The sequence below is a fragment of the Crocodylus siamensis genome, chromosome 4, assembly GCF_052110815.1.
Source record: "Crocodylus siamensis isolate JL-2025a chromosome 4, ASM5211081v1, whole genome shotgun sequence".
Classification (NCBI taxonomy): domain Eukaryota; kingdom Metazoa; phylum Chordata; order Crocodylia; family Crocodylidae; genus Crocodylus; species Crocodylus siamensis.
Window position 1 is genome coordinate 131002809 of NC_143398.1, and position 14504 is coordinate 131017312.

Below are 14504 nucleotides of genomic sequence, written 5' to 3' on the forward strand. Positions count from 1 at the left end.
ATGGCTTTGTCCCTTCTAATGGCAACATCGCAGAGGGGCAGTGCTGTTATAGGAGATAATAAAACACAGTAGAATAACCCCCTGCCACCCACCAACATGGAGATATTCAGACTTATGGTCACTTGTTGCCTACCCACTTATACAGCTGTTAATGTATATTTTTGTGATACCGATTAAAGGAAGACATCTGATTTTGGTCAATAGGAATGCTTTTTCCAAATTTATGACCCAATCTTGTGGAACTGAGGTTTATGTAAGCAGACCCTACTAGTAGAAACTTGGCTGGACTGTATCAAATTTTATATTTCAGACTTAAATGAATGTGAGAGCAACCCCTGTAGCCAAGAGTGTGCCAATGTATATGGTTCCTATCAGTGTTATTGCCGTCGGGGCTATCAGCTTAGTGATATGGATGGAATCACCTGTGAAGGTAAGAAACATTTTAACTGAAAGCTGCAATTTTTTAAAGGTGGGAAGTGGACAATCCTTTTATTTTTATTCACACAAAAACAAAAATGAGATGTCATCTCTATGGAACAGTTCCTTGTACCTGACTTAATACCAATACAAATAATATTTCATCATTTGGTTCTCGTAAGTTTTCTACACAATTAAAAACTATCTCCCATCCAGGCCCCTTGAGATCAACTTGCAGGGTGTGAAGTCCTGAAAAAGTTTTATTGTTTGAGCTGAAACGTAGTTTGAGGCTTGCTTTAAATATTGGAAGTGCTTTTACTTGTGGCACTAACGGGCTTACATATTTTCATCAGCTGAGGATTCTGAAAAGCATCTAAGTACTTTTTTATACTTGACCTTTCATGAAGCAAGCTCTGAACACACACAAATACAGGCATTGCTTAAAGAATTATCCTAATGGGATAGGCTTGTCTAGTGGATAGTGACTGGACTGCGACCCCAGAAGCCTGAGTTCTTTTCTTGGTTTGCCTCTGGCTCTCTTGGTGGTCTTTCACAAGACACTGCTTCAGTTTTCCCATTTTGTAAAATATGAATGAAGCTAGTGACTTCCTTTGTCCTTAGACCGTATGGTCTAGAGATGAGGAGTGGTACAATAAGAGTCATTCATCATCATTGTTACCTGCTTTCATGGCAAGGCTGAATTTTTTGTCTTGTTGGCCATGGACAGGTGTTCATTTCTACCACCTATAATTTCTAGGAAATTTGCAGCACTAGAAATCTTCCTAAGAGAGGGCTCATATAAGTGTTCCAGCATACAGATGCCCTCTTTCCCCTGCTCCCCATGCCTTCCCCAGACTGGAGTCCCCACAGAGACTCCTCCCTATTACAGAAGAGTTGAGCATACAGCTGTTCATTCTAGCAAGAAAAACCCTCTCACAGGGGAGATCTTCCAGTTGTCACCCTAGAACATCTTTCTCCCAAATGCGGCATGATTCTTCTGGGAGAAACTGAATTAACACCTGCATGCTAGCACTTTATTCTGGAAGAGCAGCAGTTCTCCCAGTAGAAGTGTAATGCCTGTATGCAATGGCCCTTGTGCCCTGTAATAATTTTGTACTCTGATCACTACAAAACTTTTTTGCGCAGTTCTGCCAGCAGACACCAACAGCTACAGGGAAGCTACCAGTGTACGTGTACACTGATGTGGCTACTGGTGGCTCCATTACAGCAACTTTGCCAGCAGGAAGGCACCAGTTGAGAGCCCAGGCACATCTACACATGTCTTCTGTCAGCTTCCAGGTGGTGGCAGAATCCTTTCACTCAGATAGTAAATGAAAGAAGGGGTTCTATTGCTGTAGTGGAGCTGTTGATGTGGATCAGCGTTTTTTAGACTCAAGGCACCCCTCAGCAAATGCCACCTCTTAGTTTTCACTAGGTGTTTGACTATGGAGAAATAATAATAATGCTAATATTGCATGGCACCCTGCAACAGCCTAAAAGGATCTCATGGCACTCTGGTTGAGAATCACTGGTGTAGATTCACTCCCAGTTCTGCTGATGGGTTCCTGCCAGTAAAGAGACCTATGGTTATTCCCTTTTATTGGCTCATGCCATCTTCATCCAATGGTGTGACAATCTACTTATCTACAATACCAAATTATGGCAATGCTACTGCTGCTTCATCCTAAGGTGAACTTTTTAAACATGGTGATGTTTTTTTTTTCCAGATATTGATGAATGTGCTTTACCTACTGGAGGGCACATCTGTTCCTATCGATGTGTTAATGTTCCTGGGAGCTTTCAGTGCACCTGCCCCTCTACTGGGTACAGATTGGCACCTAATGCACGAAACTGCCAGGGTATGTTTCATAGCTGTGTAGAAATGTCTGGCTAGATCATCATATTGCCTGGAACCTAATTTGAGATTTACTGTTTGAGACCTGCATGTGCTTAATCTTTTTATCTCTTCCATTTGACAGATATTGATGAATGTGCTGCAGAAACACACAATTGCTCATTCAATGAGACCTGCTTTAACATTCAGGGTGGTTTTCGTTGTCTCTCTTTGCAGTGTCCAGAAAACTATCGCAAATCAGGAGACACGTAAGTACTCTTTGTTTCCTTGAAGAACTACTTGACAGGCATGTGTCCTCCCTAACCTTAAGGCAATGTTGATTAGATGGTTGGTGGATCCTGGCAATGACCTGCCCATGCACTTGTACACATACACAAAAAGAAATGGGCAAAGCAGGATCTTGGCTTATGCATTAGACCTATCTTTTAAGACAAGCTATATTTATCACACCAAGTGGAAAGGCAGAGAGAGTCTCACATCAATCATTTTTGAATGCCCAGAATGATTATACCAGGCTAGGCTTGTGGTGGCCAGATAGTTGATAAAAGGATATTTAGTTTCAGTGCTCCAACTCAGGTGCTGCATCTACATTAGATTCTGACTGCGCAGTTGTTACTGTACTTGCATACACAAGTACTAAATGACTGTGCAGTAAGTGGTTACTACTGTGCAGTAGTGTCACATCACACTTTGTGCCATACGATGCTACTGCACAGTAGTAACGAGCTACTGCACAGTCAGCATCTTGTGTAGATGTGGCCAGGAGATCCTTTCTCTCCCTAAGAATGACTCAATTAACTCTTTTACAAGCTTTTGTAGTCGAGAGAAAGGAACATTTAGTTTTCAGCTCCTTAATGCATGATCTGTACTAAAGATGTGCAAAATTGTCCACTATTGTTTATATCATTTGAGATCTATGACTTTTAAAAAACTTAGGAGCCCTATTGCAGATAGCTTGTTGGCAGCTGCTGGCTTGTCATGTTACCCTTCTCAGAGAGGATTATAATCAGCCTAGGACCTAAAATACCAGGTGAACCAGCACCTCATTTACAGGGGGTGAAATAGTGCTAGTAATGGGGAGAAATCTTTGCTTATGTCTGCTTCAGAGCCAGACTCACTTTTTACCCTTTAACTGATTTGTCAGCCCAATGTTTATGAGAGTTTATCTGAGGAGTGTGTGGCATCTCTAGAACTTTTCCAAGTATATCTGCACTGGCAAGTTTAAATTGTCAGCTGGGGAATAAAGCTGACATGCTACAGTGCTCATAAATCTGTTATCCCCTTACCCAATCAATGTGAAGATGTATTCCTATACACACATGATCTCAGATAAGATTAAGCACTCTTTATCCCACCTGTATAATGGAGCTATCTGCAAGGAGTAATTAGTTAATATTTGCACTGAAGTCTGAAGAAATAAAATGCAATTAGAAAGACATGTCAGGTGATTTTTGTCATGATTGGATTGTTGTTGAGGGAATTTCACAGAATTAAAATGTTTATAAAATAGACATTGCTAATATCCTTTGATGTGTCATCAGTAATTAAATTCAAATAACACTTGTCAGATAATAAAAGGCTGTGATACAGATGCTTAGCTACTTTTTAAGTTTGCTCATTCATTTATATCCTGAGGTGTTCATTATGAAAATGTAGATTATAAAAATACCATAAAATTGCTCATTATATCCTTGCTTAGGATACATGTCCTTCCCTGAGGCTTAATTTTGTCTTTATCTGCTAAGATAACAAGATAGGAGAAAGCATTGAATAGGGAAGGATAACCCACTTGGAACAATAGGCATCATTGCCAGTGCAGCAAGCCATTGAATGGGTGGAACAAGGAAGACAGAGCTCTTTGTTTACCTCCTCTCAAACATTTTGATAGGCCTGCTGCAGTTTGGCCCTTTAGTAATGAAAAGTGGCATGGGAATGTTCTCTCCATTGTGCAAATTAGATTCTTAAGAACCCTTCTTTTTTGGACTAGCCTGTAATCTTAGTGCTTTTTCCAGGAGTATTCAAGAGTTACTGCAACTTCACCCACTGAATTTACCTCACCAAATACTTTTCATGTTTCTAAACTGTGTAAGAATTAGGCTGTCTGTATGTGACACAAGTCAAACATCTGTTATCATTGAGCCAAAAAAATATCAGAAAAGATTTAATAGATTTCATAGACATTGGGGCTGCAAGGGACCTCAGAAGATCGAGTCCAGCCCCCTACCTGAAGGGCAGGAAGTCAGCTGGGGTCATAGGATCCCAGCAAGATAAGCACCCAGTTTACTCTTGAAGGTATTCAATGTAGGTGCTTGAACCACCCCTGATGGCAGGCTGTTCCAAACCTTGGGGGCTCGGACAGTAAAGAAATTCTTCCTTATGTCCAGCCTGAAACGGTCTTGCAGTAGTTTATAACTGTTCGAGCTTGTCATCCCTTGGGGCACTCTGGTGAACAAATGTTTCCCCAGATACTGGTGATCACCCCATATAAGCTTATAGGTGGCCACCAGATCACCCCTGAGCCTGTGCTTTTCTGGGCTAAACAGCATCATGGCTCTCAGCCTGTCATCATAAGGTCTGTTTTCTTGATCTCTGATCATGCGCGTGGCTCTTCTCTGGACATAGATTTCTGATACGTAGCCAGAACTATGCTAGATCAAGGCAGCACTTGGAAATATTCTTATAGTTGGTGCCAGATGTTTATTAATAAGGTTGCCTGTTACTTCTCAGTTTTTAATTGCATACAACTTTCATCCACTAGCTCAGAGGCTCAGGCAAGATCCCAGGATCAGTGGAGTGCAGATCCCTAGGGGAAGTGGGACAGATGTGAAAGTCCTGGCCTACATGGATGACCTCAACATCCTGTGCAAGGACAAGGACCTAGTGGAAAGAGTGCTGTACCATACCTAGGCATATGGTGTGGCAGCAGGGTCTAAGCTCAATGTGGGCAAGAGCTCCTGCCTGGTACTGGGCAAGCTAGGAGACCTGCAGGGTGGGTCTCCCTCTCCCATAAGGGGGTTAAGATCCTTGGGGTGGAGTTCAACCCAGAGCTGAAAAGACAGAAGCGTAGGAGAAGACCAAGCCAAAGTCAAACAGAAACTGGGACTGTGGAACATGTGTTGCCTGTTAATGGGGGATGCATGGCACTCCTGAGAGTGGTACACTGCACTGGTCTTCCTCCATTGTGGCAGACTGCCTATGACTGAGGCCGCGTAGAAGGAGATAGGAGATGGAATGGAAGGGAAAGCAGGAACAGCAAACAGCTCAGACACGGAGGTGGGAGTGGGGAAGAAAAAGACGCCCTAGAGACAGCAGAAGTGGAGATGGAGCAACAGAGAGAGCCAGAGAGACAGACTGGGAAAAGAAATAAAATGCAGGGGCTGATGACTAAGAAGAAAAGCCTGATAATGAGGGAGGTGATTCAGAGGAAAAGCCAGAGAACAGTTTCCTGCTGCTAACATCTCTGGGCTCCAGCCCTGAGTGGAGATCAGAAGGTGGGAAGCAGTAATATGCAAGACTTCCTAAATGTGAAAATGATCCAGCAGCTTGCAAAGGCTACCAGAGTGCAAGTGAGGAAGAGGGAAGATTCAACCACTTTGAGCAGTAGCACAGATAAAAGATACAGGTGCATTCAGCAAAAAGCAAGCATGGATGAACCTTAAAAGGAGAAGTGCATTCATTGTAAAACAGGCACAAACAGCATTGACAATAGTTTTGCTTAACATTAGGAGTATCTTAACAAGGAAAAGATGAGATTCAACCACTGTTGAACCAATTAAGGCAGATACACTCTGCCAACAAGAATGTGGTATACCAAGTGAGAGGGATAATAAATACTTTGAGAAAAGTGATCTGAAAATTTGCAAAGGCTATACCTTTGAGAAAAGGTGGAGATGGAGAACATCCTGGTGGAGAGGCAAATTGGGACACAGCAACAGGGGTAGCAATATTATTCAAGAACCCAGAGCAGAAAGCAAAGCAGCTAAGAAGTCATCAGTGGCCAATTGCAAAAATGATACTAATAGGGGAACAGAATTAGAAATTTCCAGTGTATGTGCACCACCAGAGAGGGAAGGAAGGAATGTACTGTTTAAAAAACTAGCAGTTTACATGGTTGAAGAGAGACCACACATAATAGTGAGAGATTTCAGTTGTGTAATTGAAGTGGATAGCAGAACAGGAGAAGAAAGAAATGGAGTTTTAGAGAGCTCATCCATATTGTTGACCAATATGATAAAAGAAGAGTTGCTAAGATATGTGTGAGCAGGGGAGATGGTTTTCACTAGAACAGATTCCAGTGGAAAGAAACAATCAAGAGTTAACTTTTTAGTTGTATCAAAAGAAATAGGGAGAAGGAAGAAAGAAACTACATGTAGCCTTTAGTGATTACCACACACTGAAGGTGGAAGTGAGTTTTAGTAAGAACCCCATGAGAGTGAAGGGACTGCGGAAGTTAAATGTGTGGTTGTTACAAGATGAAGAGATATGTCAAGTGTACATGAGACAGTATGAGGGATGGCGAACACTGAAGAAATATTTTAGGAGTACCAGACAATGGTGGATGATTGTGAAGAACAGAATGGGAGAATTTTTCAGGAAGGAAGACTGAAGATGCATGGGGAAAAGAAACAAAGAGCTAAGAGAGCTGCAAAGAAAGAGACAGGAGTTGTTAAAGAAAGGAAGACAGGTACAAGAAGAGCTAGAAGGAACAAGGTAAGAGTTAGAAACCTGGTTTAAAAGAAAGTGAGGGAGAAAATGTTCTCAGCACAAGCACTCTGGGTGGGAGAAAACAAAGAGAGGTCCTGATACTGTCTGGCCAGAATGAAGGCAGCAAGAGGAGAGCTTAAACTAGTACAGGACAAAGGTGGTGCCTGGGTGGAAAAGCAGGAGGAAGTGTTGGAAGCAACAAGAATTTTTACGAAGAGTTATATCAGAAGAAGGAAGCAGACAGGAAGAAGATGAAGGATTTCTTGGAAGAGATTGAAGAGAAAGTAGAGGAAGCTAAGAAGATGGAAGAATAGATGAGCTTAATGGAAATGGAGGAGTGTTTAGACTTTTAAAGGTTTAGAAACCTTTAAAAGAGGGAAATCGCCAGGAGCAGACAGACGGTGTATAGAATTTTACGTGAAGTTTTGGGCATGGATATAGTGAAAGTGTTCAAGTAAATGGTGGACACAAGAAAAGCAGAGAAAGATTTTACAAGAGACATTGTGATTTTACTCTTCAAGAAAGGGGAGAAGGAACTCATGAAAAAAACTGGATACCGATAATAATATGAACTATAAGCTAATGTCCAAGACACTAGCTTTGAGGATGAGGAGAAACCTCAAGATTACACATGAAGACCAGATATGTGAAGTAACAGGTAGAAGAATCTCCAAACTAATAAAAGTGATCAGAGATACTGTCCCAATCCAAGAAATGAAAACAAACAGAGTTAAAGCAGAGTGGATCATGTTACATATTCAAGGTACTAGAAGAAATGATGTTCCCAGAGAAATGTCTATAAAATAACCTTATTAAACATATACAAGTGGAGAGTCAAGTCCAAATTAATGAGCACATGAGCGGGGCCTCCAAAATCCACACAGGGGTGAGACAAGGGTGCCCCCTGTTGTCACTACTATTTGTGTGGCATGGAACCATTAGCACAAATAATAAGAAAAGACAAGGTCATAAGTGGAGTAAAGATACTGGAAGGGAGTGAGGTAAAATGCATACTATACATGGATGATTTAAATGCAGTAGTTAGACTTTTGATGGACAGGGTGCTAAAGCATACATCAGAGTATGGAGAAGAGATGGAGGCTAAATTAAATGGATCAAAAAGCACAAAAATGGGAGTGGGAAACTGGACGGACTTAGAGAAGTGGGGCTTTCAAATAAGAGAGAAAGAAATCAGAATGCTAAGGACCCCAATGGATGCTGAAGTGAAAGGTTAGCATGGGAAAAGGTGACAGCACAGCTATGGCAAATCCTTTGGTTATGGTCCAGAAAGACACTGTCCTTTTCCAGAAAAGTGGTGACAGTTAAGGCTGTGCTACTGCCAATTATTCTATATACAGGAAATGTAGTCCCACTGACATGGCAGCAGATAATAAAAGTACAGAGGAAAATGTGCATGTTCTTCTGGAATACTAAAAGAGAAAGGTTGGCTAGACCTGAATTGTACAAAGCAAGAAAGATGGGGACATGGGGCTCCCAGACTTGGGATTGTTAGCCTACACAGAGTATGCAAGTGCGGTATGCAAGGTGGTAGTGGAGGGAGAGGGGAAGGCAGCGTGCATCACCTCCTTTCATGCAGCTGCAAGTTTGAGGAAATAGGGAGTATATCACAGCTTTCGGAAGAGTCCACAGGCATGGCAACCACTGATTCATTGCATCAGAATGGAAGGATTCATGCAGAGGTATAAAATAGGAAAGGTTGGGCTGGAGGTCCTGAAGGATCATAAGAAATTGTTTAAAGCAGTAAGGGAGAGAGACAGAATGGCACCAGTGGAAAATGTCACAGAAGGACAAATGAAGAAGGTGTGCTGAGCAGTGGTGGGTAAACAGCTAAAAGGTGAACATGCTGACATAATCTGCATAGTTGTAAGAAATATATTACCTGTGAGAGAAGTGCAACACAGATGGGGCTTGACAAACTCATCATGGTGCCCAAGGGAGAATTGCAGGGAAAAAGAAACAGTGGGATATGTGTTTTGGGAATGTACATATGCAAAACAGGTGTGGGAAAGGGTCTGCTGCTTTCTGAGTGTTACTAAAATAAATCTGTCATTAATGCAGGTGATAGTGCTATATGGACTCATACCATAGGGACTGGAAGAAACATTATAAAGGACTTTATTAGTTAAAACTAAGAAAAGCAAGAAACCTCTTGGTGTTTAAGGGGTTGGCTTTCACTGAAAGAGAGTGCTTGAAGCTGGGGCTACATGAATGAACTGAAATACTACATCTTTTGGGACAAGGAAGAGATTAGAGAGGAAGAGGCAGAGGAGAAGTGGAGGAAAAAGGACTGGACACTATTGTTTCACTAAACCAACAGAGAGAACTGATGGGAGGGGCAGAAAGTTTCAGGTGGTTATGTGTGAAGAAGTAAGGGTTTAGTTTTTGTGGGAAGTTGGTGTATGTTGTTTAAGTGTTTAACATGTAGCTTTACTCTTTTGATATGTAGTTGTTTCTGTGCTGTGAAGTCTTGGTAAAACAAGGATGCCCATCAATATGTTTACTTTATATGGTCCATGTGTTTTATAGTCATGCACCTTTTGACCAAATGCATGGAACACAGACTCACCATTACCAACACCCTGTTCCACCAGAAAAACAGGCACAAGACATCATGGCAACACTTTCAATCCAAGCATTGGCACTTGATTGACTACATCAGTGTTCATGCCCAGGATCACAAAGATGCCTGCATTATCCGAGGTATGTCAAGACCTGACAATTGCTGGACCAATCACTGACTCATCCAGTCAGTTATATAATTCAAACTGGCCCCCAAAACGATGGCTGCAACAAAAGCAATGCCACTGGAAGATCAACGTTGAATGGCTCAGGGACCCAATTAAGTGAGACCTCTTCCACCAGTGCCTCAATGAAAAACTGGTGAGTTCTAATCAACAACAAGGGGAGAATGTTAGCAGTGCTTGGGGTACCCTGTCGTCAGTTGGATTCTCTACAAGGAAACACCAGGACTGGTTTGATGAAAATGACTAGAAGCAGTTGATCACCAGCAAGCACAAGGCCTTCACTACTCACCAACTGCAAGCAAAATGTTGGGATCAACATAAACCTCTCTACATGGCCTTCTTTGACCTCACGAAAGCCTTCAACTGAGAAACACTGTTGAGTATCCTTCTGAAGTATGGATGCCAACCAAAGTTCATCACCATTCTCTGCCTGCTTCATAATGGTATGAAAATGGTGGTTTTCAATAACAGATCTATCACAGATCCCTTTGAGATTAAGGTAGAAGTTAAGCAAGGCTATGTCATTGCTTCAACTTTCTTTTCGCTATTCTTTACCATGCTGCTACATCTGACCACCAACAAGCTTTCAGTCAGAGTGGAAATAAACTATCGAATGGATGGTAAACTGTTTAATCTCAGCTGACCCTGAGCCAAAACCAAGACCATCTGATTGTAGCAGTCTTTCCTGCCCAAGTGCAGGGGGGCTGTACCTGATGATATGTAAAGTCCCTTCCAGCACCTAACAACTATGAAACCTCAATAACTGAGCTACAGGATGCCACTGATGCTGTAGTGCATGCTCACTCAGAAGCAGGCCTTCTGACAATACAGTATACTGAAGCATACATGACAGTGGGACTGATGCTTAGCATTCCAAATAATAATGTCCTCCATCAGCAAGCTCTTAATGAGCAGTCCCCAGCTCCAGTAATTTAGATTCATGGTTTAGACTCTGGAGAATGTTGAGTATTTTCTGTACCTCAGAAGCTGTCTTTTGCAGAAGGCTGACATTGACAAAAAAATCCAACATCACCTTAAAAGTGCCAGGTGTAGCCTTTGGATGTCTGAGGAAATAGGTCATTGAAGATTGTGACATCAGATCTGAAACCAAGTTCATGGTTTATCAAGCAGCTGTGAGTCCCACCTTACTGTATGGAGCTGAGATACAGATCATGTACAGTCGCTGGAGGAGTACCATCAACATTGCCTGCAGAATGTTCTTCGAATCCAGTGAGTAGACAGATGCACCAAGATTAGTATCCTCTCACAAGCAAACACCATGGGCATTGAGGTGATGATCATCTGACATCAACTTTGCTGGGCCAGCCACATCATCCAGATGTCCAATTCCAGATTCCTGAAGCAGGTTGTATTCTCTCATGTCAGTCAAGGTATATGCTCAACAGGAGGGCAGCAAAAGCACTTCAAGGATGTCCTAAAGGCCAGCTTGCAAATAATGTAACATCAATGCCAAATCTTGGCAGGCTATTGCCCGAGACTGACCCAAATGGAGGAAGATTCTGTTGCAATGACCTTGATACTTTGAAACTTTGCGACAACAATGGATGGAAAAACAGGAGTAGCAGAAACAGCATGTTGTGGACCAAACCAAAAAACCCAGAGCCACCCACTCTGTATGGAAACTTGTGCCTGAGCTGCAACAGAATCTGTCAATCCTGTATAGGCCTCATCAGCCATCTTTGGACCCACAGATAAGACAATAATGGAAGACAATTATCCTCAACTGCGAGGGATTGCCATAGATGATGAGTTGGTTATTATTACTGAGGACATGCTGCTTTTGGCAGAAGTTTAATGATAGACAGTATATTTAATGAGGTTTATTTGTCTGCAAATATAAGCTGAGGGGCTTTGTTTCCCATTCTGAATAAGGAGAAAACCTTGTCTTGTATTCTAATAAGTATGGCATTTCCTAAAAACAAAATCTCTGTCTTCTGGTACCTCTCTTCTTTCCTTTAAAGAACCAATATCTTGAACATAAAATCCATATTCTTAATGGTTCTTTGTAGTTAGTAATATGACAAGTAATGTGACTTAAGAGAAAAGACAGACAAACCTGGAACACTGAACAAAAATCAGAGATTAATCCAGGAACAGTATTTTTTGCAACCATGCATGTTTATTTTTCGAGGCTTTGTGGTTAATATAATTGCAGAAGTTAGCAAGAGTCATAAAGAACCATTCAGAATTGCTTCAGTGCAGGCCATTTTATTTTTGCCTTGCTATACTAGTTTCTCTTATGCTCGCCTCCCTCCCTCATACTTCCCTTCCTTTTTTTAATAGGTTCCTCGGTGTCTTTTTTTACTCACAGTGACACTGAATGGTAACAGTATGCAGCAGTGGGCCAGCAAATCCATGGTAGAATACCACAAAGTTGGATCATCATTCATGGTCTTGGTCTGCTAGTTTCCTAGCTAGTTAAATTTCCCTACCATATGATTTTCCTCTACCCACAAAAGGGAAGCATTTAAGTGGCCTAAAGAGTACATTGGGATTTAGATAGTCATTGTTTATTGCCATTGTGGTACATGACCCCGGATTGAACTCAGGTCTTTGAAAGCAATAATATTTATTAACTATCCTCTGTAGTGATTTAATGGAACAATTAGTCCACATTAATGAAACCCAAAAATGAAGTGTGCAGTATGTATTGTGGACCACCAGATGCCATGTTTTAAAGAAAATCTGATTATTATTGCTATGAATGCTCTTCTCTAAAACTGAGTATGAGAAATGGAAAAATGTGAAAACTAACATAGCTGAAATATCTGAAGAACATCTAATTTTTTTCTTTCTCTTTTGTATGGCATCCAGCATCAACTTTCAAATCTGTGAGTTGGATAAGCACATTATTGCTAAATGTGCAGATTTCATTTGCCCCGTCTGAGCATTTGAAAAATTGTGACTTTTGATTAAGTGCTGTGCTGTTTGTTGGACGCTACATTCACAAAGGGGGCTGTCAAAGACATTCATCTTGTCAAGTGTTGTTTTGAAATATCCACATTCAGATCTCAGTCTGTTCAGCTTGACCCATGCTTTTTTGTCAAGGTCGTGCCCAATGTACGACTCATTTGGTGTTGATATAAAATACAGTAGGAATAGGTGTGACCTTTCTTGGGGGTCAGCCCAGTCCATTGCTGGTCATAGGTTTGGTTCAGTATCTCCAGTCTCTTCTAGGAGCTTGTGGGCTTCATGTATAGGTGGTCTACAACTTTTATGTCTTTTAAGCCTCCACCTGTTCTGGTCTTCAGTTAACAGTTGATCGAGCAGGTAACTTTCATCATCTCTTGCCTCCATTTCCAGTAATGATGTTAGGGTCATCTGATGCCGGTGAGTACAGGGAGTACATCTGAGTGTGTGTAGGCTGTGCAGTCTATTATTATGAGTCTCACTGCACAGTGTTAGTCTTTTTAGTGTGACAACTTCTGGACCATACACAAGCACAGTATTCTGCTGGGATGTATACCACTGCAAGTGCAGTGGTTCTGAACACTTAAAAGTTGGCACCCCATGTTGTGCTGCCTAAACATCTTGAGGCAGCTGCTCATGCAGAGAGACTTTACTGCTAACCTTCTGAATGTAATAATTATAGGTGAGGGACTTAGGGTGTGCTCATGGGGAAAGAAGTTGTTACCTACTCTGATATTCAGCATGCTCTTGGCTTGACGATTGTCCAGTGGAAGAATAATGATACTGATTTATTGATGCTCAACTTGAAGCACCACTTATAGAGGTAGTCAGCAATGAGTTCCATGTCGGTACTCAGTATCTTTTGCAGTTCTGTCATATCTATTCCCTGGGCTATTATGGCAAATGTTGAGGAAAGACAATATCCAGACCTAATCAAGCCTCAATTCTGAAAATACATATGTATATTGTTTTCATGTGTAACCCTTCTGCCAGACACAGACCAGGAGCAGAAAGGGCCAGGTTTACATTCCAGGGTTCCAGTGAATTATACCCATAGGTTGAGCTCCCACCAAAAAATCTAGGAACACTGAATTTGACTGGGGTATCCCACACAGACAAATCCCCATTCTCACAAGCAGTATAAACCAACAAATACAAAGTTATTACTGTAGGAGGGCACTGGGATGTGGTGCCTGCTTCTTTAAGAGCAAGCAGCCTGAGGCTGCTTGCAGGTGGCAGAGGGAAGCTAAAGAGGGACTCAGCTGACTGGAAGAGGGCTCAAGCTGGAGCTGTACAAGCTCAGAGTCTGAACCAGACAGGCAGTCTCTCCCTGGCAACCACAAAGTGAGGAGATCCTGGCTGTAGGGCAGCAGGGCTTCTGCAGGGACCTGGTTTGAGCTAAACAACTCTGCAGGCCTGGGAACAGAGGCAAGTTCCCAGGGCAGAGAAAGACTGGGTTTACAGGCAAGAGGCCTTTTCATAGATTTCATAGACATTAGGGCTGGAAGGGACCTCTTTGTTTTATGTTGACCCCTAGAGGGTTTGAGGTGCCTACCAGAGGGTCCCTGTGCTCAGGAAAGGCCTGAGCCAGGTCCCAAGAGTCCGAGAGCCTTGGAAAGGGGCTGTGTGTGGGAGCAGTGAGTCCAAAAGCCCAAGGGGGTTGAGTATATAGCCTAGGGTATAGCCCTTGGCTGGAAGGTATGTCCACTGGGAGATGAGGAAAGTGTGCCCTCTTAAAACGGGAGAGGGATGCTTCTGCTGTTGTTTGTGTTGTGTTATAGCTTATGGTTTAAGTTACTGTTTGTATCTGTGATCAGTGTATTGTTTTGGGT

The 14504-nt window shown here is 42.1% G+C and overlaps 1 protein-coding gene across 2 annotated transcripts in view; it reads left to right on the forward strand.

Moving 5' to 3' along the window:
• FBLN1 (fibulin 1) overlaps nt 1–14504 on the forward strand; it is a 128391-nt gene that overhangs the window by 62362 nt on the left and 51525 nt on the right. For both annotated transcript variants that reach the window (XM_090043803.1, XM_090043802.1), the window contains exons 12-14: nt 311–430; nt 2145–2276; nt 2397–2520. In XM_090043803.1, the coding sequence (XP_089899929.1) occupies nt 311–430; nt 2145–2276; nt 2397–2520 (376 nt within the window). The remainder of the gene's footprint in view (nt 1–310; nt 431–2144; nt 2277–2396; nt 2521–14504) is intronic.